The following is a 25,066-nucleotide window of genomic DNA, read 5'->3' as shown; positions in this document are numbered from 1 at the left end:
GATTAATCCTTTGTCCGTTGATTCGTTTGCAAATATTTTCTCCCATTCTGAGGGTTGTCTCTTCGTCTTGTTTATGGTTTCCTTTGCTGTGCAAAAGCTTTGAAGTTTCATTAGGTGCCATTTGTTTATTTTTGTTTTTATTTCCATTACTCTAGGAGGTGTATCCAAACAGATCTTGCTGTGATTTATGTCAAAGAGTGTTCTTCCTATGTTTTCCTCTAAGAGTTTTATAGTGTCCAGTCTTACATTTAGGTCTCTAATCCATTTTGAGTTTATTTTTGTGTATGGTGTTAGGGAGTGTTCTAATTTCATTCTTTTACATGTAGCTGTCTAGTTTTCCCAGCACCACTTATTGAAGAGACTGTCTTTTCTCCATTGTATATCTTTGCCTCCTTTGTCATAGATTAGTTGACCATAGGTGCATGGGTTTATCTCTGGGCTTTCTATCTTGTTCCATTGATCTATGTTTCTGTTTTTGTGCCAGTAGTATATTGTCTTGATTACTCTAGCTTTGTAGTATTCCACTCACTTTTTTAGGTCTTTTCTCAAATATCACTGTCTCCATTATGAGGCCTTGCTTGGATTCCCTGTAATAACCTGCAGTCCCACTAATACACACTACCTCCTTAGAAGCCTCCCTTCTGCTGTAGAATCTGTTGAATGAATGAATGGAGTGGGCTATGTCTAATTTCCAAAAAAATAAACATCAGCCGTAAACACTTGTTGAGAGATGGGTTCAGGGTATAAAGAAGAAAAGAAGTGTAAATTCAGGCCTTACAGTTCACCATCTATTCCCTCAGGGTTCTGCTATGGTGTATCTTTGAATAAAAAGCGCAATTTGATAAGACTAATTAATAGCTTAAATTCATTAGACTCCCAAACCTTTTATAGTAGAAATGTGATAAGAATTGTGTCAGAGATTCTCAACAAAATGTTAGCAAGTTGACGCCACAAAAGTATAAAAACAATTATATACCATGACCAAATGGGATTTGTGTCAGGTAAGTAAGGCTGGTTCAACATTGGAAAATTAATCAATATAATCCATCCAAGACAAAGAAAAGGAAAAAAAAAAAACATATAAATACATGCGGAAGAAGCATTTGACAAAATCCAGTGTGTACTCATGAGAAAAACTCTCAGTAAACTAGGAATAGAGAGGGACTTTCTTAACTTGATAAATACGATCTACAAAAAAACCAATAGCTAACATCATACTTACTGGAGAGAAACTCAATGCTTTCCCACTAAGATTAAGCACAAGGCAAGGATGTCCTCCTTTATTATAACTTTTCAGTATTGTGCTGTAAGTCCTTGCTAATGCAATAAGGCAAGAAAAGGAAATAAATGGTGTACAGATTGAGCAGGAAGACATAAAGCTGTCTTTGTTCACAGGTGACATGATCATCTATGTAGAAAATCTTAAAGAGTTGACACAAAACTCCTGTAACTAGTAAGTGATTATAGCAAGGTTGCAGGATCCAAGGTTAATATACAAAAGGCAATTGTTTTCCTATATACCAATAATGAGCAAGTGGAATAGGTTTAAAAAAACCCCACACTATTTACAATAGCACTGCCAAAAATGTAATACTTCAGTATAAATCTAATAAAATAAGTACAACCTCTATAGGAGGAAAACTACAAAACCGTGATGAATGAAGTCAAAGAATAACTAAATAAATGGAGAGATATTGCATGTTCATGAATAGGAAGCCTCGGTATTATCAAGATGTCAGTTCTTTCCGACTTAATCTATAGAAATTCAGTGCGATCCCAATCAAAATCTCAGCAAGTTATTTTATGGATATTGGCAAACTGATTCTAAAGTCCATATGAAGAGGCAAGAGACCCAGAATAGCTATCACCTCATTGAAGAAGGACAAAGTTGAAGGGATGACACTACCCAGCTTGAGGACTTATTATGAAGGTGCAGTAATCAAGACAGGGTGGTATTGGTGAAAGAACAAATAGATCAATGGAACAGAATAAAGAGCCCCAAAATAGACCCACATAAATACAGTCAACTGATCTTTGGCAAAAGAACAAAGGCAATACAACGGAGCAAAGATTGGCTTTTCATCAAATAGTGCTGAAACAACTGGATGTCCATAGTAAAAAAAAAAAAAAAAAATCTAGACACAGACTTTATATCCTTCATAAAACTTAAGTCAAAATGAACCACAGACCTAAATGTAAAACACAAAACTGTAAAACTCCCAGAAGATAACATAGGAGAAAACCTAGATGACCTTGGGTATGGCAGTGACTTTTAAAATATAACACCAAAGGCACAATCCATGAAAGAAAGAATTGATAAGCTAGACTTCATTAAAATAGAAAATTTCTGCTCTGTGAAAATCACTATCAAGATAATGAAAAGACAAGCCACAGAGTCGGAGAAAACATTCGTAAAAGACGCATCTTGGGCTTCCCTGGTGGCGCAGTGGTTGAGAGTCTGCCTGCCGATGCAGGGGACATGGGTTCGAGCCCTGGTCTGGGAGGATCCCACATGCCATGGAGCAATTGGGCCCGTGAACCACAACTACTGAGCCTGTGCGTCTGGAGCCTGTGCTCCGCAACAAGAGAGGCCGCGAGAGTGAGAGGCCCGCGCACCGCGATGAAGAGTGGCCCCCGCTCGCCGCAACTGGAGAAAGCCCTCGCACAGAAACAAACACCCAACACAGCCAAAAATAAATAAATAAATAAATAAATAAATTCATTAAAAAAAAAAAAAAGACGCATCTTGTTAGGATAAAGTGGCAACTTGCAAGCTTCTTACATGTGCAACTGGTGTAATTTATTTTGGTATGTAGTGTGAGGTACAGACTTTAGTTTTCAATGGGTGTGTAGTTTTCTAGGCATCAATTTTAAAGATTATACCTTGACTTTATCACAATCAAACTTCCCAGACATACTTAGAACTATTTGTGGATATTCTTTTCTGTTTAATTTGTATATGTGTTCATTCATGTAGTAATGCTACAATGTTTGAATTGTAGTGGCTTTATAGTTAAGTTATATAGCTGCCTGCTAATTAACAGATACTCAACTTCTAATAAAGTTTATTACTTGTACCTGAATGCCTCCAGATTATGTCCTTCATTCAGACTCTTTACTATTCACTCAATATAAATTCAGAGCTGATATACATTAAAAACTGAACTAAGGTGGCTAACATGTTTTAGTTTTCATCTATATTCCTAGATTTAAAATATGAGAAAGTAATAGAATGCAACATTTTTAAAAACCTCTAATGACTCACATTTTCTATCTCTAATTAAAACAGAATACCCTGTGGAATATCTTTGGATCATTTACCCGGTTTCATTAATTCTGGCTGCTGAAGTTAATTTAAATTCACTCTGGTAAAATGAGAGCTCAGTATAAGCTTTTAGCATACTCAGTGAGACTTACAAATAGTCATCTGCTAGGTGGTAAACAGTAAACAGTCTTGTTTATTGCAAATAATCTTAGCCAATAAATGTTATTTATGCTCCATTTAAGAATAAAGATGTTAATCTGAGATCACAAAACGATCTTTTTGTTAAAGCTAAAAGCAATTCTGCTTTGATTAGTTGCAAATGCAAATATTACCCAACTTCTTTCTCCTTCTTTGATAGTTGTATAGAAATAAAACTAAACATAAGAATGTAAGCCAAACCCACTACAAATGAAACTGCACTACAGGCCCAGTATCTTCAGTGATTTCTAGATGATTTCTATGCTCAAACCTTCATTCTATCCTCTCTTCCTAAACAGAATTGGTTTTTTTTCTTGTTTTGTTTTTTGGTTTTGAGTAACTTTTATTACACAAGGGATTCATATTCTTTATAGAGAAATCAAGTAATCAAATAATCCAAAAATAGATTAAAAAACAGCCATAATTCCACCTCTCAGATACATTATCACTGTATCTATTTTATAGTATAGCTTTCATATGTATATTTTTAACATCTTCATTGGAGTATAATTGCTTTACCATGTTGTGTTAGTCTCTGCTGTATAACAGTGCATCAGCTATACGTATATATATATATCCCCATATCCCCTCCTTTTTGCGTCTCCCTCCCACCCTCCCTATCCCACCCCTCTAGGTGGTCACAAAGCCCCGAGCTGATCTCCCTGTGCTACTTGGCTGCTTCCCACTAGCTATCTATTTTACATTTGGTAGTGTATATATGTCCATGCCACTCTCTCACTTCGTCCCAGCTTCCCCTTCTCTCTCCCCATGTCCCTAAACAGAATTTCAAGAAGATAGCCAAGATAAAATGAGAAACTGATTTAGACTTAGGTCCCAAATTTACAGCTTCAATGATTTAGGAAAATTTCTTGACAACTATACTGAGCCTCAGTTTTCACATTTGTAAAAGGGTGAGGATTAAAAAAACGGATACTTCTGGAAATGCCTGTCATTCTGATTGGATATTTTTAAAATGTTAACTGAAATTTAAATGTATAAATTATAAAAAGAAGATGACAAAAAGGCCTATTATCATTTTATTACCCAGATAAACCCTGGTGGTCCACTGATAGGAGAAGGGGCTTCTCTAAGTAGTTTTCTTCATCCTGATTTCTGGACATTCCCTTCTTTAATCTGCTTTTGGAGGCAGCGGGGGACATTTTGGCAAGTTTTATTCAATTTCTCTATGCCTTGCTTTTAGGAAAGAAGAATAGTAGCTGTGCTGAGCTCTGCCAGGTCAGATAGAATTTTGGAGTATTCTTTATCTCTCTTGTAGACAGCCACTGTCATTTGGTAAGCCATAAGCCTTTCTTTGCTTTGACTGTGGTTAGTGTGTTTGCTGGATTTCTAAAATATATTTTTAGTGTTTACTTGTTTAGATTGAAAAGATTGGGCTATATTTTTAAAAGTTTATCCCTTCATTTTGGAAGACCTTTTAAGTTGTGATATTGCATGCAAGAGAGCTAACGGAATTCTGGACTCCATATTTTTGTTTTTACCTTTTTTTTTTTTTTTTTTTTTTCTCAGACTTTGAACCAACAAGGGCTAAGAATGAAAGGAACTCAGACCCAAATTTTTTTTTCCCTTGTAAAGCACAGAGAATATGGGAAAAAATGAAATTGGGAAATTGTTTTGCTCTCTTCCTCCTCCTTTTTGGTCAGTTACCTTAGTCATCCACCTCACTTTGTATTTCTAGCCTGGCTTCAGAAAGACCTGAATTTGATGAACTACACACTGTTGGAGGAGTAGATTGCTAGAAGGAACCAAGATCCAGACAACCTTCAATGGTGGCTTCATGGAATTATATTCAAGAAGGATGGTTCAGCCAATTTCCTCACTTCCATTGTGAAAGGAGTTCCCTATTCCTAAGAAAATGGACCTATGTCCGACTGACACAGAAGATGGAGATTTATCCCAGTGCATTTATATATGTATATATATTAAAATTATGTATATTTATATATATATATAATGCCTAATGGAAATATCTCAGATGGTCTATTTTGTGTTTTTTCTTTAATTTTACTTATAAAATTGTGACCATTTTTTAACTCAATAGAGGAGAACCTTAAAAATTAATTAAAAAGACATTCTCACTAGTCTAAGGTTCAGAGTGACTTGGCAGAGAAAATTGCTGAATGGTTAGATAACAGTGCTGGTATGCTTGGCTATTGTAACACTTTACATTTGAGTTTCTCTTCCTTGGAATTACAAGAACTATATGACTCAAGAGAAAGATTGATAATTAGGAATATTCTGCTTGCTTTTTATATAGCCGAATGAAGAACATTGTGATTAATTATTTGGAGGTCATAGGAAGGAACCTTCATGATCTAACTTTTGAACAAGTAGTGTTGCAACACAAAGCTATGACTTCAAATTAAAAAGGAAATTTGAAATGACCTATTTCTTTTGGCATCTCAATCCAGAGATCTGTCAGTAAAATGAGTCACTTTTCAGTCAAATGGGTGATCAGCAATATAATTTTTTATTGGGAAGCTGAAAGACTCCATTGCCAAACAGAGCATCTGCAGTGTTAACATCTATATTTGAGCATCTTTCGTTTTCCCAAGGGGTGCAGGTGAGAAGAAGGAAGGCAGAGAAATGCACTTGAATAAAGCTTTTCAAGATGGATAGAACAGAGAGCATTCCCAGAGGCAGGTCAAGTTCAACCCAAGAACAACTCTCTCAGTGCTTTCACAACTAGTTAACTCAGCTCTCAAATCAGTAACTCAGCTCTCAGATCAGTGCTGAAATCAAGCAGAAGGTTGTTAATATTGATACAGTTAACATACATCAAATAGGATTACTGAATTTTCTGAATCCAAAAGTTCTCCACAGTGTTGACATTTCCTCACTGAACTGCCAGGATTGTTTGGTTTCAAAGGCTGTTGGGCTCAAGACGCATTTTGTCTTAAATAATCCTTCATAAAAAGTTCAGCTTTCAGTCTAATATGATTGAAACCCAGCTTGAGTGTGTTTTATAATGCACTGAGCTGGAAAGACTATGGGCATTGAATTATTCAAAACATGGTAGGCAAAGGAGTGATATGTGGGGAGGAGGTGATCAAAGAAATCAGTGAGACTTGATACGTCATGTTATCTCATTTTATTTAGCTTTTAGAACTCTTCCAAATATTAGAGGAAAGAAATCAATATCAATTTTCACCTGTCACGTTCCACACTTCAATTATTAGTGAATGTCAAATTTGACCACAGTTTTCTGTACCACCTGCTCTGCAATAATATTTCTGAGCCTTTATTAAAAATGTAAAATTGTCATTGAATTTCCAAATATGATTCTGCAGTGGCTAATTCAGCTTGCTTTATTAATAAGCAAGTTCTGATGAGTAATAGTAATTTAATACGCCTGCATGTAAGGTTAAAGTGTAAATTATTGCTGCCGAAGGTGATGAGATATGACTGCGATGTGGTGGTAGGGCACTCACCTTCCTGAACGAACCCTGCAAGCACACAGTTCTTGGGAGAAACCAGTACTTCATAGAGTAGCAAATCTGATATTATTTTGCATGTCTCCTGTAGCAGTGGAATGCACACACACACACACACACACACACACAAACATGATCACGGGTGAAAAAACACACATGCGCACCTTAGATGCTTGCATTAATTTCTGAATATAGTTCTCCGGAAAGAAAAAGCTTTACTGATGATTTGTATTTTTATAGTTTATTACTTTATCCATACTAAAACACTTCATGAAATCACTTCCTGTTTTGTTGTCCATGGAATCCTTTCAATTTTGAGATGCTAAATAGAAATCGAAATAATGATTATAGTCCTTGGCCATGAAAGACTTAAGTTACAGAGAGCCCGGTGACTGGAGGTCAGAGCTGCCACGGAATTATTCCCTGCTCCAGAGACCATTAGAATATCACTGTGTACCCACTTAAGGGTAGAATGCTGCTATTGAGAAACTAGCTCTCTTTTATTTATGCTAAAAGGAGAGAACAGTAGGGGACCTTGGCTGTGTGAGTGTATGAAACTTTCTCTGTTTTGTACAATAAGCAAAAACTATACATGAAATAGCCTCGGGCCTTTTGTCTTTTGTACCCAGCTCTTTCCTGTATTGCTCCTGATCAATTACACTTAAATCAACAAGAGTTGCTTGAACATTTTGACAGTTATGTTCCCCATACCCTGAAGCATTTTTAAAGGGTTACTGAGATAAAGCTATTTCAAAAAATACTCCCTCCAAATGTTTTCAGGGTGGCATCAATGAAAGTAACTTAGAGGAAGAAAACTCCACCTTGAGTTCCTGGCCTACCACTCTAAGGCCAGGCAAGCATAAACCTTCATAGCAAAACCTAAGTTTGCTCCCACTTGAGAATTTGGTTTCCATGGTCTTATATGAAAAGTATATGGAGACTTTAATTCCCTATAAGCCCTTTCCAAAGAGTAAATACAGTTCATCATTCGTAAGAGATGATGAAAATTACAATTTTGTTGAATAGGTGGAATATATATTATATATAATATATATATGTTTTAATATATATATAAAATATATAAAGTTACTATTCAGAGTCCTGAAACGGATTTTTCTTACTTACCAAGAAGGAACGGTAACTTGATCTCTAAACACAATAAAGCACCTGGTCATAGCAGAATCATAACAAATATTTGATATCAGAATGAATTCACTGTTCAGGTGTAAAGAGGGAATACCTTCAGCTTTCCTCTTTCTTGTACCTCATTATTGCATCCTGGACAGAGGGGATTTTTCTTGATTTTAATCTAAAGGGGAAATGTTCACTTTTGTTAAGATGGAAATTGACAACCTCAGTAGGCAGAGGCACTGTTTTTATTTGGCTGAATTCCTGTTTCTAGTGATAATTCAAGGTGTAATAGGGTTTTCTCTGCCACTCCAAAATCTGAAAATGATAAGCATCTCACCAGAGTTTCAGGACGGCCCGTTACCTATTCTGTGGAAAGGATATTCAAAGTACCATGCTTCATCAGTGTCTTCTTTTTTTTTTTTTTTTTTTTTTCACGTTCTTTTATTTATTTATTTATTTATTTATGACTGTGTTGAGTCTTCGTTTCTGTGCGAGGGCTTTCTCTAGTTGCGGCAAGTGGGGACCACTCTTCATCGCGGTGCGCGGGCCTCTCACCATCGCGGCCTCTCTTGTTGCGGAGCACAGGCTCCAGACGCGCAGGCTCAGTAATTGTGGCTCACGGGCCCAGTTGCTCCGTGCCATGTGGGATCTTCCCAGACCAGGGCTCGAACCCGTGTCCCCTGCATTGGCAGGCAGATTCTCAACCACTGCGCCACCAGGGAAGCCCCATCAGTGTCTTCTTTGACTTATTCATCGACGGACAACTACTGAGTTAAGACACTGTCTTATCCTTGCTTCATAAAAACAAAAACAAAAAAAACCCACAAACACAAAAAAACTGTTAACGATGAAAACTTATTATGCCAGGCCTTAGTGTGGCCTGACTTGGAAATTTACTTTCAGAGGCTTTTGTGAATATACCAAGGAAAGAGGACCTAGGTGTATCTTATTCCCACAGGCCGCCAATAAATATTTGCTTAATGGAGAAAAAATTAATATATAGTATAGGAGAGAACCTGTCAGATGCTTAACATTATTGAGTGATAGCAATGCCCAAACTCATCTGTGATCAAACACTATGAAAGTATCCTCCTAAGGATAAACTGATTACAAATAAGAAGTGAAAATTCAATTATGGAGATACTTTCAGTTTCAGCTCTGATAGGCAAAAAGCTTGGAAGTTGTCACTGTATCTTGTCCTTACAAGATAATGCTGTACAAAATGAAAATCAATGACTTTTCTCAGACATGATTAATAAAACATGTAACTATGAAAGAATTTTAAAACTGTAATTATGTATGTGTATATATGTGTCTCTGAAAAATCTGTGTCAAAGAAAACTGAGGCTATCAGTATAAACTCATTTAACGTCTATCTCTTCTTACCTTTATTTCCTCCCAAACTTACCAGTATCCATCCAACTCGAAGGATACAAGTGATTTTTACATACTGTGCAAGGTTTTTTTCTTATTCCTATGTCCATGTTTCCCCAGTTCTCTAAATTATTATCTACATCTTCAGGATCTCCTTCATCGGTTCCTTCATTTCAACATATAAAATATAAGTCCTTCTCATTCTAAAAAGTTCTTTTTTGCTAATTATTTTCTCTTTTCATCCAAACTCCTTCAGAGTAGCCTATTCCCACTGTCTTCACTAGCCCCACCTGGCCCCCACAGGCAGCCCTACACCCTCAATTTATCGCCATCTGGCTTTCTTGTCCACCACTTCACTGAACTGCTCTAAGGTCACTGGGGACCTAACTGCCCAAATCCAATGGACACTTACATTCTCTGAAGGATGACACTGTCATCTACTTCCTCCTTCTTGAAACTCTGTCACCTCTCTCCTTCCCAGAATTCTTTCTCTGCTTATTACTTAAACGTTGTCAGTACTCACAATTCTCTGAAATCTCATCCATTTTCATGATTTTAATGACTGCTAAGTGCTGATGACATTGAAATTTTTATCTTTCCATGTCTTCACGTGCAGGTCCAGTTATCTACCAGTTTGTCTCCCGAATTCTACAGGTGCTTTAAAATTCTACATGTCCAGAACTAAAGTCTTTTCCCCAATTCAGTTCTTTATCCCCTATTTCCAAACTCAATGATACCACCACCCAACCTTAGTCACACAGATGGGGGTTCAGCCTCCGCCTCCTACTTCTTCCTTACTTCCCAAGATCAAGTCTTGCTTGTAATTTCCTAAATACAATTAGAACTTATTTCCTCCCTTCATCTATACCTTATTTCAGACCCCTTTCTTCTTGCTATTACCTGGTCTAGAAGTTACCAAATTGCTGTTTGGTGGAACCAGTTGTTAGACACTTCTATTAAAAAAGGACTCTAGAGTCAAATAGCTTTGAGGATGGCTGTGTACCATACGCCTGCTGTGACGATCCAGAATGAACATTAGCCGACAGCAGCCCCGAGAAGCTGCGCAGTAAAGAAACCTGATTACCTTTACTTAAGCCAGGTTCTCCCTTCTGCCGGCCCATAAACCTTTCAGTAGGGACAGGAGAGGAGGTGGCAGCATGAAAGTCCCACTCGAAAATAAAAAACACTGCTCCTCAGAAGAGTGGGGCATAATTGTCTCCAGGCTTCTTCAGATTCCTCATCCATACTGACGTCAGTGGTCTAAAATGCCACCTGAACTTGTCCTTTCCATTCTTAGCTATTTTCTGAGGAAACCAGCTCCACGCACATGGATGGCTAAGACCCGCTCTCCTCCTCCTCGCTGCCTCCTTTAGGGGCGCTTGCCACTGCCTGGTGACACTGCACTGATGCGCCAGAGCCTGTGCCTGTGGCTCCGTAACACACCCCTCGCACACTCACGGCTCTGGACTTCCGCTGTCCTCTCTGCCTTGAGTGTCCTTGCCCTTCACCGGCTGACTCACCAGTTTTTCACGAGTCCTTTAAGACTTAGCTTAGGGACTGCCTCTTTCCATGACTTTTCTTTGCCTCACAGCTCCCCCTCTTCTTCCACAAACACTGATGAAACGCCCTGAATATGTCCGTCACAGCAGCATGTCACGTGCAGGATGAGACATCTGCTGTGTGTCTTCCCCTCTCACTCCACTGCTAAAGGGCCAACGCTACATCTTGCTCATTGTTTCGCTCCTCTAACACTCAATCCATGACTAATGAACTAACTAGTACTGTAGTAGCCCTCTTAGTAACAATCAGGCAGGAACTTCTAGAAGAAATCTGACACTCCAGCTCTTCTCTGATCTCACCTTTCAGTCTGAATGAACTAAAGACTTATCTGTACATGTTTTACCAGAGAGACATAATTTAATCCAGAGATGTGTCATCACATACTCTTACATACTCTGCCGTTTAAAAATTCGGCTCACGATGGGGAAAGGAGACAGGTGTGCTTTCTGATAGCCCCACTGTTTTGCACTTCTACTGCTCACTGCTCACTGGCTGCTCTCTCGGTGCCTTCCTTAAACCCTTCCTCTCTTAACAAGGAAACAGGATAACAAAGTAATTAAGAGCCTGGGTTCTGCCTATCTGTGAAACAGAAACATAACCAAGCATATAGAGAATAGACTGGTGGTTGCCAAGGGGGAGGGGGTGGGAGAGGGTTGGATTGGGAGTTTGGGATTAGCAGATGCAAACTGGTGTATATACAGGATGGATAAACAAAAAGGTCCTACATGGGACTTCCCTGGTGGCGCAGTGGTTAAGAATACGCCTGCCAATGCAGGGGACACGGGTTCGAGCCCTGGTCCGGGAAGATCCCACATGCCAGAGAGCAGCTAAGCCTGATGCCACAACTACTGAAGTCCATGCACCTAGAGCCCGTGCTCTGCAACACGAGAAGCCACCACATTGAGAAGCCTGCGCACCGCAACTAGAGAAAGCCCGCGTGCAGCAACGAAGGCCCAACGCAGCCAAAAATAAATAAATAAATAAATACATTTATTAAAAAAAAAGTGGATGTATTTTAAAAAAACCAAAAAGGTCCTACTGTAGAGCACAGGGAACGATATTCTATATTCTGTGATAAACCACAATGGAAAAGAATATGAAAAAGAATGTATATAAATGTATAACTGAGTCACTTTCCTGTACAGCAGTAATTAACACACACTGTAATTCAACTATACGTCAATAAAAAATAAAATTTAAAAAAATTGCCATAAAAATCATCACATAAGGGGGACTTCCCTGGTGGTCCAGTGGTTAAGACTTCGCCTTCCAATGGAGGGGGTGAGAGTTTGATCCCTGGTCGGGGAGCAAAGATCCCACATGCCTTGTGGCCATAAACCAAAATATAAACCAGAAGCAATACTGTAACAAATGCAATAAACACTTTAAAAATGGTCGACATCAAAAAACATCTTTAAAGAAAATAATCACATAAATCAGAAACAAATGAAACATAATAAAGTCCGTACATTTAAAAAAAAAAGAGCATGGGTTCGGGTCAAATCGCAGCTTACCACTTACTTATAGCTGTGTAATTCTTGGCAACTCACATAATGTCTCCTCCGACTCCTCATCTATAAAATGGGGATGGTAATAGTTCCCAATCTCATAGCGTTGCTGTAATCCATAAACACGGTTAAGTGCCTTGGTAAATGTTTGAGGCTCTCTGGTTATTGTGAATTAAAATACGTCAATGGCTTCTGGCCATGTGATTTATAATAGTTTGACATTTAACCAAATGGTAAAACTATTCCATTTATTATTCCCATCTCTTTTTACCCCTTACCCTGTTTTGTTGTTTATGTTTTCTCCCACCACAGAGTGCTAGTTCCAGGAGAGTAAAGGCTTTATTTTGTTCACTGCTGAAAGCAATGGCACCCAGAAAAGTACTGTACATATGAAGACCTCAGAAAACACTAGCTGAATGAATGGTGCAAAGTATCACAAGGAAAAATACACCAAAACTTTCATTATAATAAAAAAGTATAGATAAATCTTTCTCTAATGGCTTCCAGTCAAGTAATTGAAAATACCATATGCTATAATAAAAACATAAGTAGTTTATTAAAATTTGAAGGCAAAAACATAATTTTAAAAGATTTAGTCCTATGTTAGGCATGATAGAGTATGGATGCTTTCTTAAAATTCACAGTCAGATCCAAGAGTATCACTTTCAGAATGTTCTAGTAGACTGAGTTTACTTTTAGTTGTCTTTGATGAAACAGTCACTATTCTACTCTCTTTCTTAACAGAAATGTGTTTTTTCAAAGACTCACTTTTAATTGCTTTATTAACCAAAGAATTCTTTTGCCCCATTCCTTTGCTTTTCTGCTTTACAGGTGAGTCAGAGCAGGAATGCAGGTCCTCCCCAGGTTGTTTCTTAGCAGAGTATTTTTTGGTTTATTCACCTGCTTTGCTCATTTTCTCTGAAGAAGACCTGCTATTTCTAGATAATTCCTCTTCTTTTCTTTGACTTCCAGTTCCAGAAATGACGTCTGCTGAAGGGAGAACATGTTCTGGCAATGAAATCTTCAAAAGACTCCTGCTGCTGCTCTGTGACTGGGACCCCCAGGTTGTCTTTGGAAGTTTCTAAGGCCTCCTGAGTAGAGACTGGGACATGGAAGGAGTCGAGAGGCAAAGGAAGCCCAGCATCACCTGTAATTTTCTGAAACTGGAGGGAAAGACAAAAGACAAGACAAAAATTCAGTGATGAACAAAGCCAACCATTAAAAAGTAGAGTTCAAAACGTCAATGTTATTCTGTGATCTTATTATTAACACAGTAATTGATTATTCAGAAGATTTCAGAGCCAGTTTTTTTCTAATTATATCTTGCCAAGTGATTCTCAACTTAACCTAGCTATATCCAAGGCTATGTCTGCTACATTTTCAGACTTTGGTGATTGGGGTAGTTATTACCCACTTCCTTTCCCTCACTAAAAATGAAACCCTACTCTGTAAGAAAATTAATTTCTTTTCTATCCTCCAGGCACATGTAAACAGTATATAGTTTGTGACCAGACTGTGTTCTCAAGCTGTCAGTTCCCAAGACCAGTCTGAGATTGGCTGAGGTGGGTGAAGGGGGCTCCAAGTAACGCTAGAGGAAAAGCTGACATGTTTCCCCTCCCATTCCCATGACCAGGTGAGTCACTATAATATCTTACGTATTAGCTATGTCAAGATTACTTATTTTAAAAATTCTGTCAATACGTGTCCCTTCATTAGTGTTCCTTCATTGTAAGCTGACTGCATACAAATAGAAACCTAGATAAAATATGAATAGAATAGACATTTATACAATTTAAAATTTGGAATATTTTCTGTAATGTTTTCTTTCTTCATTAAGGAGAGTTTGCTTTAACTCATAAATTTTCTAAAGAACTTCCAGTTTTCTTATGTACAGCAATACAGTATCATGAAATGGGCCCACATTTACTAATCTCAGATTTGGAGAGGACTCCACAGTCCTCTAGCTCCCGAGCATGTGAACTATTAGAGACCGACCATTATTATTTTCTCTCTGACTTGGTCATTTCCTTTTTGCTAATCACTCTTAGAATCATTAAGTGCTGTCCTGTCCACTTACTTGGAGATTCTGCATTTGTACTGGGGCACTCTGCTTGGATTCTGATTTTTCTTCTTCAAGTGCCTTCTTTTCTTCTTTAGGTGGACTGCTAACAGTAGAATTCATCTGGGGACGACCTAGTAAATGAAAATCTGACTGATCTATACCAGCCATTGTGGCAAAATTGTTCCCGGTTGAGAACCACTGACCTATATCTTCCCTGAAGATTAATAATAATTTTTATGTCTAAGACAAAAATAACTTTAATTCAAACTTATCAAACAAGCAAAATAAATGAAAGATAGGAAAATTCTTATCCATTCCCAAGTATTTTCAATGGACACTGCCTTCAATTTAGTCTTCACAAAAAACTATACCTACTAATTACTCTGTCTACAGGTTACTCTTTTATAATGGGCTCCCCACTCTACCAAAGCAGGCTGCCCTATTTGCATTTCTTAAAAAATTTAATTCCTCATTTTAAAACGTCAACTATATTACCGATAATTATACTAAATTTGGCTAAATATGGCCACGTAAGTGATGAAAATCGCTCCAGTTCCTCAGCAAACTACCGTTATAGTCGCAAAGAGAAGAATGCCATGAAGAGAAATGAACTAACCCAGCATCTTTAAGGAGATCCAAGAAAGCATGGAACTTCTGAAAAGAATTCTCAGTGCTGCCCAAAACACCTTCCTCATCCAGGATCATGCTTGTCAATGAGTGGGCATGAAGGCCTTCAGACAAAGAGAATTTTATATTTCTTAACTGGGCATTTTCATGTTCCAGCTATAAAAGAAGACTGAAAATGTCTGACATGCTTTTTTCTCATTGTCATCAAAAGTAGTCTTGTCTAGTTTCAAGGAACAAAACTAAAACACTCAAAATGTAATTAACCTGTAATTAACCTAACTCGCCACCAGTAAAGACAGAGACCATATCACATAATAACCAAAACCCCCAGGCACCCAACAAAGTTTCCTATATAACACTTAGCTGGTACATAAATAAACCAAAGTTATCGTTTTATTAATGATCTTTCACAAAAGATCACATTTCTAACTGGTTAAATTCATAATGGAGCCTCATTCCACATTAGAAAATTACCTGCTTTAAGTTTCCCTTAAATTAGAAAGTGAATTATAGAATCTGATTTGAACAAAACATATTACAACTCTGCTGAATGTTAAGAATTAACTTTAGTGAGCATACTATCTAATGCTTACGTTTAAAAGTCCTAAATCATACCCAACCCAATTTATTAAATGTACGATCACCAATATTTTCTTTGGCTTCTTGCAAATATTCACTCCCGTGCACTCTTCCCCTTCCGCTCATCACCTATGCACTTAAAACCCCTATAAGCTCAACTCTAGTATTTCTCAGAAAGGCTGTTATGTTCATGATGCCCCTTTTGCCTTATATAAGCAGGTGCTCAACACTTATTGAATGAGTGTCCGCCAATCCAACGGATGCACTTTGAAAAATTCCTCCCTACGTTCAACCTATGATAAAGTATATTTAGATGGAACTTTTTAGATTATGCCCTGCTTTCATGCACATTACCTAATGTAATTCTTATAGTATATATTTTTATCTTGCATTGCATTCGTACAAGTTTTCCAATATCTTAAATTTATTTAAATGATTCACTTTCCTAATTCATTGCCAGGAGAGTCTCATCATGTCTTTTATGCTACTGTATATACAGTATATGCACAAAAAGTGCTTTCTTGAATCAAAGAATCATGAACAGAAAATAAGCTAGTGTCATATGAAAGCACACACACACACACACACACACACACACAAAATGAGATTTTCACATTTTTAAAAACATGCTTTCTGGAATATAGATCATATGATCACTAAATACCAGTAAATGCAAAAGTCCATATGATACAACCAATTTGCAACATATTACAGTTTTAAAGTTTACAAACTGTGTGTATGGCTTAAAATCAAATCAAAATAAAACGAAAACACTCTCAAAAGTATAAGAAATTGTTTGCCTCATTGACTCATTTATCAGCCTTAAGTCTTATTACTCTTTCCTCCTTTAACTGCTTTAGGCACTCCTCCAGTTTTTCCTAAACAAACAGAGTAAATATTATAACTAATTCGTAGTATAATATCCAAAAACCTTTCCAGCTGTAGGACTCATCAGGATTTAGGGGCAGAGCCAGAAGTGAACTCAGGTTTTAGTCTGCTACTGGTAATATCATACCATGCTAGTGAAACGAATTATCAAAATCTATCAAATTAGCATAGTAAAGATTTATTTAAATTCCACTTTTTCCAACATAAATTTGTGGCAGCCCACCATAAAAGGCATATGCGTATAACATAGCAAGTCAGAAATAAATAGTTAAGACCAAGAAAGAAAACTTCTATTTTTATTCGTGGGTCTCTTTATAGTAGGAAGTCCTATTAATGAACATGCTTAATATACCTGAATTGCATAATTGCAGATTCAAAAGCATTTTTTTAAAAAGTAATCATTTTTAAAGCAATTTACAGTCAAGCACTGTTCCTGGAGTTCCCTGGGCATTAAATAATCTAATCATCAAAACCCTAAGAGGGGGGCTTCCCTGGTGGCGCAGTGGTTAAGAATCCGCCTGCCAGTGCAGGGGACACGGGTTCGAGCCCTGGTCCGGGAAGATCCCACATGCCGCGGAGCAACCAAGCCCGTGCGCCACGACCACTGAGCCTACGCTCTAGAGCCCCCGTGTCACAACCACTGAAGCCTGCGTGCCTAGAGCCCGTGCTCCGCAACAAGAGAAACCACCGCAATGAGAAGCCCGCACACCACTAGGAAGAGTAGCCCCTGCTCGACGCAACTAGAGAAAGCCCGTGAGCAGTATCAAACACCCAGCGCAGCCAAAAATAAATAAATAAAATAATTTATTTTAAAAAAAACCCTACGAGGAAAGAACAATCACTAACTCCATGTTATTTTACAGATGAGGGAAACAGAGGCAGAGAAGTAGAGTAAGTAGAGCAGCACAGCCAAGGTGACACCACTAAGTAGCAGAGCCACACTGTGGACTCGGGAAGCTGGGTGCCGTTCCTGTTCACGGAGGTGGTAGTCTTCCCACTCACCAAGGTCAATCAAATAAAATGAACACTGATAAGCTCTCTTAGAAGTTTTAGGAACTAAGACACTTCGGTCCTTGAAGTGGGGACACTGCTTGCAATAGGCAGAATTCTAACAGAGCCCCTAAGACTCCTACTTATTGAAGTACACAAACCTTCCACTTAAACAATCAAACCCTAAATCTGGGTGCTGTAGTGAAGGGATTTTGCAGACGGAATTAAGATTCAAAATCAGTTGATTTTTTAAGATAGGGAGATTATTCTAGGTGGATGTGACCTACTCAGGCACCCCATGAAAAGACTTGAACTCTTCCTGAATTGAAGTACAAAAGGGACAAGAGGGAGACCCTCCATTGTTGGCTCTGAAGAAGTCCAATGCTGCAGCAGGGAAGGCAAGCGAGAGGCCTCTAGGAGCTGAGACCGTCCCCCGACTGACAGCCAGCAAGGAAATGGGGACCTCTGTCCTGCAACTGCAGAATCTGAATTATGCCAACAAGCCGAAGAAGCTTGGAGGCATTCTTTCCCAGAGCCTCTGGATGCTAACACAGCCAGACTGACATCTTGATTTCAGCTCTGTGACCCACACAAACTATGGTGAACATCCAACATTTGGGGCTCAATGTTTACACTTAAATTTCACGTGCTTTAACACTCTCAGGAGGGAACCCACATGTTCCCGTGTGTATCTGAGCAGGAAACCCAGTCACGCTGTGCCTGGACTTCTGACCTGCAGAACTGTGAGCTAGTCAAATAGGTATTGTTTTCAGTCAGTGAGAGTGTAGTAAAAGAATTAATATTCTACTCAACCTCCAGGTTCGTGGACAAAATAAATGACTGTCATTGTTTTGGGCCACTGTTTCGGGGTGGTTTCTTATGCAGCAATAAACAGTCAGAATACCTATACTTATGAAAACAGTAAGGTATATTTATACATTTTAACTGCTTTGAACAATCACTTAAAGAATGAGGAACTCTATTATATGCCATCATTGGGAGAGGAACTGGTATCACTTTCTGGAGAGTAGCTTTTGGTACCTAACAACAATCCTACATCAGGAGTTTACCCTAAGAAAATTAAAGATGTGGGCAAAGATTTATCTACCAACATGATGTCATAAGATTGTTTATAACCAAACCCTAGAAGAAAGCTAAGAGCCTCCAAATTGGGATTGGTTTCAATAAAAATAGCTCACCGTATGAAGGAATGCGCTGTGAAGCCACTAAGAAAAGAATGACAAGAGGTCTCAGCCAGAGTTAATGAACGGGCTTCAGGAGTTCTACATTCAAAATATATCTGTGCGTTTCTCCTGGGAGATGATGCATAAGCTTAATCAAATTCTCTGATGTAGAAGAGTATTTAGTGACATGGCAAAATATTTTTGATACTTTTTGAAGACAAAAGAGCAGATTAGGTGTGTGTACACGCAGAGGTGGCTTTTATTTCCTTCAATAAGTTGTTCACTGTTTTCAAAGATTTGCTCAATGAACATATATTTTTATATTCAGAACATGTTTAAAAAATTGAGAGTCTAAGAACTTCAAATTCTTTAATGTTTCATTACTAAAGCCAGTCAAGTTTTCAATGGGAAAAAAGGGGAAAAAATTGCAAAATTCCTCTACTTTTAACATAATGGTTTAATCAATCTTCTAAAACTGATTTCAAAGAAATTCTAAACAAATAAGCAAACAAACAAAAAACCCTCACCACAGTCAGAGGAAAGTAGACTAAAATTCCTGACTGGTTCTAAATAGCACATCAAAGTGCAATTACATGAAATAGTTTCTCCCTCTAATGGAGGGAATTAGAACACAGTGTGAAATTTTTGTGAAAAAGTGTACCCCTCTCCTACAAAGTATTAATAATTCATGTCCCTTATGTGGAAATATGGAACCAAAAAAGTTAGAAAGTAAAATTGCTTGATATTCTATTACTTAAGTAAGACTAATGATAAGGCTTTGGAATAATTTTCCTTCCTGTCATCTGCTCTCCTTCATCCCTTCTGTACACTGGCTAGGGTGATTTATCTGGGACAAAGCTCCCATCATATTGGATATCAAATTTTATGTTCAACTTTTCTCCACTTAACATTGAAATCAATCATTTCTCATATAATCAGGGGATTCATAACCTTGATTTTTTTTTTTGTGGGCTACAAAATATTGCACTGAGTGGGTTTACTGGTTAACCATTTTACACATTTAAATTCTTTCCAACTTTTCAATATTATAAGACAAAATAACCGTTTTTATGCATGAAGGCTTTTTTCCATATTGAGAATAACATTCTTACAATAAATGCATAAAAATGAGTTTGAGATCAAAGCAAATGAATATTTTTAAGGCTCTGAGGTACCTATCTCCAAACCACTTTCCAAAAGATTTCTGAGATTTTATACTGCCATCAGCGATGTATCACTTGGTATATAACCTCTACTGTAACTGTTGGCTTACTTCCTCACCTAGAGTGCAAGTTATTTGAAGATAGGGGGTGTATTTTATTAAGTGTTTATCCCCAGCACCTGTGCCTAGCACAACGTAGATGGTCAGTAAATAATTGCTTAATAAGGAAAATCCCTGCCAATACAAGATGTACGTGTGTGAAAGACAGACTGTGTGTTTTTCTCTAACTGGATAGATGAAAACTTGTCATCTTCTTTATATAATTAGTAATTAAATTTCTCTTTTATATTATGTTGTAAACATTCAGATTCTCTGAGGCAAATGGGCCTGGCACTACCCGTTAGCTAGATAACCTTGGACAAGTTCTATAACTCTAGGCCTCAACTTCCTCATCTATAAAATGGAGATAAGCTCCCATATCACAGAGCTCTTGTGAGGATTACATGACTTAAAACACATAGAATTAGAAGAGTGCTTGGTACACAGCATATGTTCAATTAATGCTGAATGAATGAACATGTGAACGCAAGCAGTAGTGAAGGGCTTAAAATGAAATAGTCTCATCCCACTCCCACATCCAGCACTCAAGAAGCGACCGATTCTGTACACAGGTTTTTAATTGTAAAATACGATATGTGTACTGAGAAGTGCACAGGACAAAACTGTCAATGTGACAAATCAAAAGAGAATACTTACATAACCACTACTCGAATCTGAAAGTATTGATACTTGTCAGCATCTCAAAACCCCCCCATATCGTTTTCTCATCACAAGCTCCTTCCCTCTTCCCGGTTAAACACCATCCTCATTTCTGAAAATCATTTCCTTTAACCTGCATGCACCCCTAACAAAAGAGTTTAGTTTTGTCAACGTCTAACTTTATGTAGAGGATCATAGTATATGAAGTCTTTTCTATCTTATTTCTTTCACTCAACATTGGTTTAAAAGATTCATCCGCATTGCAGCCTGTAGCTCTAGTTCATTCAGTTTTATTGCTTGATAGTTTTCCCACTGTATGAATACACATAATTTATTTAATTTTTGACTCTTGATGGACATTTGGGTTGTTTTCAGTTTGTGCTAATGCAAATCATGGACAGGAATCCTGCTGTACCGGTTATTCTGGTGCATTTACACAGGGCGGGGGTGAGGGCTGCTGGGTCACAGGCTATTTATATACCTTCAGTTGATGGAGAGTGCTAAATGCTTTCCAAAGTAGTTGTGTCGATTTATACTCCAGTATAAGCAGGGTAGAAGATTCCCATAGTACTCCAGGTCTACAATACCTGATACTACCAGACTTTATTTATGTATTTGTCAATCTGATTGGCATGTAGTTTCATTGGTTTTGACTCACTTTTCTCTTATTACTTGATGAAGTCGTATACTTTTCTGTGTGTACTGGCTGTTTGGATTTCCTTTTTTATGAGGTTGACGTCAACTATTGTTATTTTTTATTCTTATTTTTTAAATTATTATTTATTTATTTTTGGCTGTGTTGGGTCTTCGTTGCTGCGTGTAGGCTTTCTCTAGTTGCGGCGAGCGGGGGCTACGCTTCATTGCAGTGGCTTCTCTTGTCGTGGAGCACAGGATCTAGGCACGAGGGCTTCAGTAGCTGTGGCACGTGGGCTCAGTAGTTGTGGCTCGCAGGCTCTAGAGCGCAGGCTGCGTAGTTGTGGCGCACGGGCTTCATTGCTCCGCGGCATGTGGGATCCTCCTGGACCAGGGCTCGAACCTGTGTCCCCTGCCTTGGCAGGCAGATTCTTAACCACTGCGCCACCAGGGAGGTCCAACTATTGTTATTTTGAATTCTTCTCCATTTCCAAGTAATACTCTAACATGACTATTTTCTGACTAAATTTGAGGCATTATCTGTTGACTTTCTGATTTACTAAGTAAGGGTTTAGTTCCTTTACACTCTTTCCTATGTCCACACTGCTCAGTAAAGTTATGTCATCATTAGTTATTCCACTGCTCATGATCTCTTTGACTTTAGCGATATACTTAAAAACCTACATTGTTGATCCACTATAAACTCTCTCAACGTCACGCTTTGTAAAATGAGGACATTCATACCATCTTCCCTTTTTTCTACCTCCTGTCTACCTTCCAAACCTAGCTTTTACGTTGTCAAAGTTGAAATTTATATTCTGTTCTATGTGCAGTTAAGTCTTCTGTCATTTGAGAGTCAGTAGGGAGTAAGGTTTAAGAGAACAGGCAGAGAGCCTAAACTCAAAGCCTCGATCCAGCCCTAAATTCGGTACAGCCTGGGCAAGTTCCTTCCCTGTCTTAGCATCCTTTTCTCAAAAGTGGGAATGATATTAGCACCAACCTCATAAGGCTATTCAGAGGATTAAATGAGTTAATATATGCAAAAACACTTAGAGCCTAACATATACTAAGTACATACTAGTACACAATACATTTCAGTACATACCAAGTTAATACTAATACATACTAAGTATAGTTTAGGTTAGTTATTTGTTATTACATGCAAGTTGACAATAAAAGCTACAAACCAAGACAGTATTGCCATTATTACAATTAAATTAATATTGCCCACTGCAGATGTACTGTGTCTCTGTGTATAGACTACACCTCGTTCCATACTGTGTCAGTGTCACTGCCCTTGTGCAGGGTGACCACATACCCCAAGCCGCCTTGGGCTGTTCCAGTTTATACCTGTTGTCCTGATGTTACAGCATTAGAGCGCCTCCTTACACTATTGAAGTGTAAGGAGTTTGGACAAGTTCTGGTTTGGACAACAAATTAGATAGGTGGTCGTTACCCCTGTGTGTCACTGAAAACGGGGGCATCTATAGTGTCAAGTTTAAGTGGATTCTTCTCTTCCTCACCAATAGTCGGTTAAAAATCAACCATAGTTTAGTTTGCTTCATGTTTATGTCAGTATAGCCTTTTCTCCTCTGGAGTTCAAGTTCCTTCTCCTCTTCCTCTCCCTCCTCCCTTCCAACAGTGCCTAATACCTAGTAAGTACAATATGCCTCAAGGTGTTTCTAAGCTCTCAATCACACAACCAATGGAAGCCTCTCCAATCTAGACTAGCTGCTCTCTGCACTGAATCCCCTATTACCTTCCTTCTTGGTTTATTGCCTCATTTTGCTGGATTATTTCTATAAATAGCTTAAGGTGTAGCACAGGAGGTAAATTTTTCAAATTTCTTTTTGTACAAAATATCTCATTCAGCCTCCACTTATGACTGATAGTTTGGCTGGATACAAAACCCTAGGGTGAAAATTATGTGCTGGAAAAATTTGGAGGTATCTTTCTAATACCTTCCAGCATCCATGGTGCTGATGACAACTATGATAAAGTCAGATTTAAAATTTTTTTTTTAGGTGACCAGTATTTTTCTCTCTGGAATGGATGTATCCTCTCAGTATTTTATTCTACTTTTCTTTTAATTAATTAATTTATTTATTTTTGGCTGCATTGGGTATTCATTGCTGCGCAGGCTTTCTCTAGTTGCAGTGAACGGGGGCTACTCTCCGTTGCGGTGCACGGGCTTCTCATTGCAGTGGCTTCTTCTGTTGCAGAGCACAGGCTCTAGGCGTGCAGGCTTCAGTAGTTGAGGCATGCGGGCACAGTAGCTGTGGCACATGGGCTTAGTTGTTCGGCGGCATGTGGGATCTTCCCGGACCAGGAATGGAACCCATGTCCCCTGCATTGGCAGGCAGATTCTTAACCACTGCGCCACCAGGGAAGCCCAATCTATTTTAATTTATTTTTTCAGTATTTTAAAGTTTCACAATGAAGGGTGCCTAGGTATGAGTCTATTCTTGTTCATCTTGCTCAAAACTTGAGTAACTATTTTCAATCTGAGGCCTGATGTCTACTTTCAGCTGTGGGGAATTTTGTTGCCCTTTGACAGCTTCCCTCCATTTTTTGTCTGGGTCTGGAGTTTCTAATGGTAACATGTTGGATCTCCCAGATGCAGCCTCTCTAACGTATGGCTATCACATTTTCCATTGTGTCGTTCTTTTTTATATACTGAGAAATTTTTAAAATTCCTACTGAATATATTTCAGCAACCGTATTTTCATATCCAAGACACCTCTCTTGCTTTCTGACCATTCTCTTTTTAATTAACACCCTAGTCTTATTTTATAGTTGCTAGCTCTTTTTAAACCTCTCTCAGGATACTAATTAGGGTTTTTTCTTAAATTATTTTGTTCCCTAAATTGTCCCCAGTCCTACCAGGATATGTTTTCACTCTTTTCCCCCCCTCTCATGTTGTAAGCTTTACTCAACTATCAGGCAAATGACAGTTATTTTCTATTTAAGAATGAGCGCAGAAAGCTCCCTGAAGTCAACGATTGATTGGCTTCTTATGCAGGAAGAAGTGGGGAGTGACTGTAATAGGATCCCCCCCAAACACTCTTTTCTAGGGTGTAAAAACTCACACTAGCTGCCCTAGTTCTCCCCAGTTTCACTGTGTTCAAACTTAAAATCATCTCACTTCAGGAGCGTGAGGGCGGGGCTGGGAGTCCACTCCTCCAAACACAACCCTTCAATGAGCTCCCCTATTTCAGTCACACTTTTAACTAACTCCACCCTCTCTCCTACATGCGCATCAAAGCATGAAGCTACTTCTGCAGGTGGGGTCAGAATCCTCCTCAGTTGCAGGTGGTACCTGTGCATATTCTAGGTGATGCTTTTCCTCTGTTCTACTGCTTCAGTTTCACACTCTTCCATGTGTCTTCCGTCTTTCAAAACTATGTTGAAATCTCTTGACTGTTGTTGGCTTATGTACTTAAACACTTTGATACCATCCTTGTAGTGTCTTGTCAAAACGGAGAAGAGCTGCAAGGGTTCTCAGTGCATTCTGAATCTGCTATTCTGTGGTCCCAGTGTTTAAAGTTCTTGGTCTTCCCCAGTCTATCACTGCTTTTAGAAATACAATCTCCTGTTCTACTCATGAAGGAAATGAATACAACACATCTAAAATGACAAGGAATGCGGGTTAGATGCTCTCGGGTCTTGTCGTACTCTGCAATTTACTAAGAAA

At 38.4% G+C, this 25,066-nt stretch overlaps 2 protein-coding genes across 3 annotated transcripts in view; one reads left to right on the top strand and one right to left on the bottom strand.

Annotated features, from left to right (window-relative positions):
• Positions 1-13,732, top strand: part of LOC309621425 (uncharacterized protein) — a gene marked incomplete at its 5' end in the record, with an annotated part of 96,758 nt that extends 83,026 nt beyond the window's left edge. The window contains one exon of the mRNA XM_082408918.1: positions 13,461-13,732. Within this exon, the coding sequence (XP_082265044.1) occupies positions 13,461-13,472 (12 nt within the window). The 3' untranslated portion in view covers positions 13,473-13,732. The remainder of the gene's footprint in view (positions 1-13,460) is intronic.
• LOC309621428 (centrosomal protein of 78 kDa-like) overlaps positions 13,020-25,066 on the bottom strand; it is a 39,036-nt gene continuing 26,989 nt past the window's right edge. The window contains exons 7-8 of one of the 2 annotated variants that reach the window (XM_082408923.1): positions 15,167-15,281; positions 13,020-13,651 (exon numbers count right to left, since the gene is read on the bottom strand). In XM_082408923.1, coding sequence (XP_082265049.1) covers positions 13,570-13,651; positions 15,167-15,281 — 197 coding nt within the window. In that variant the 3' untranslated portion in view covers positions 13,020-13,569. The other variant, XM_082408924.1, reaches the window with a different exon arrangement.

This window comes from Balaenoptera borealis, assembly GCF_965194805.1.
Source record: "Balaenoptera borealis genome assembly, contig: HAP1_SCAFFOLD_712, whole genome shotgun sequence".
NCBI classification, from domain to species: domain Eukaryota; kingdom Metazoa; phylum Chordata; class Mammalia; order Artiodactyla; family Balaenopteridae; genus Balaenoptera; species Balaenoptera borealis.
Note: the sequence above shows the minus strand (reverse complement) of the source record. Positions and strands in the feature narration are given on the sequence as shown.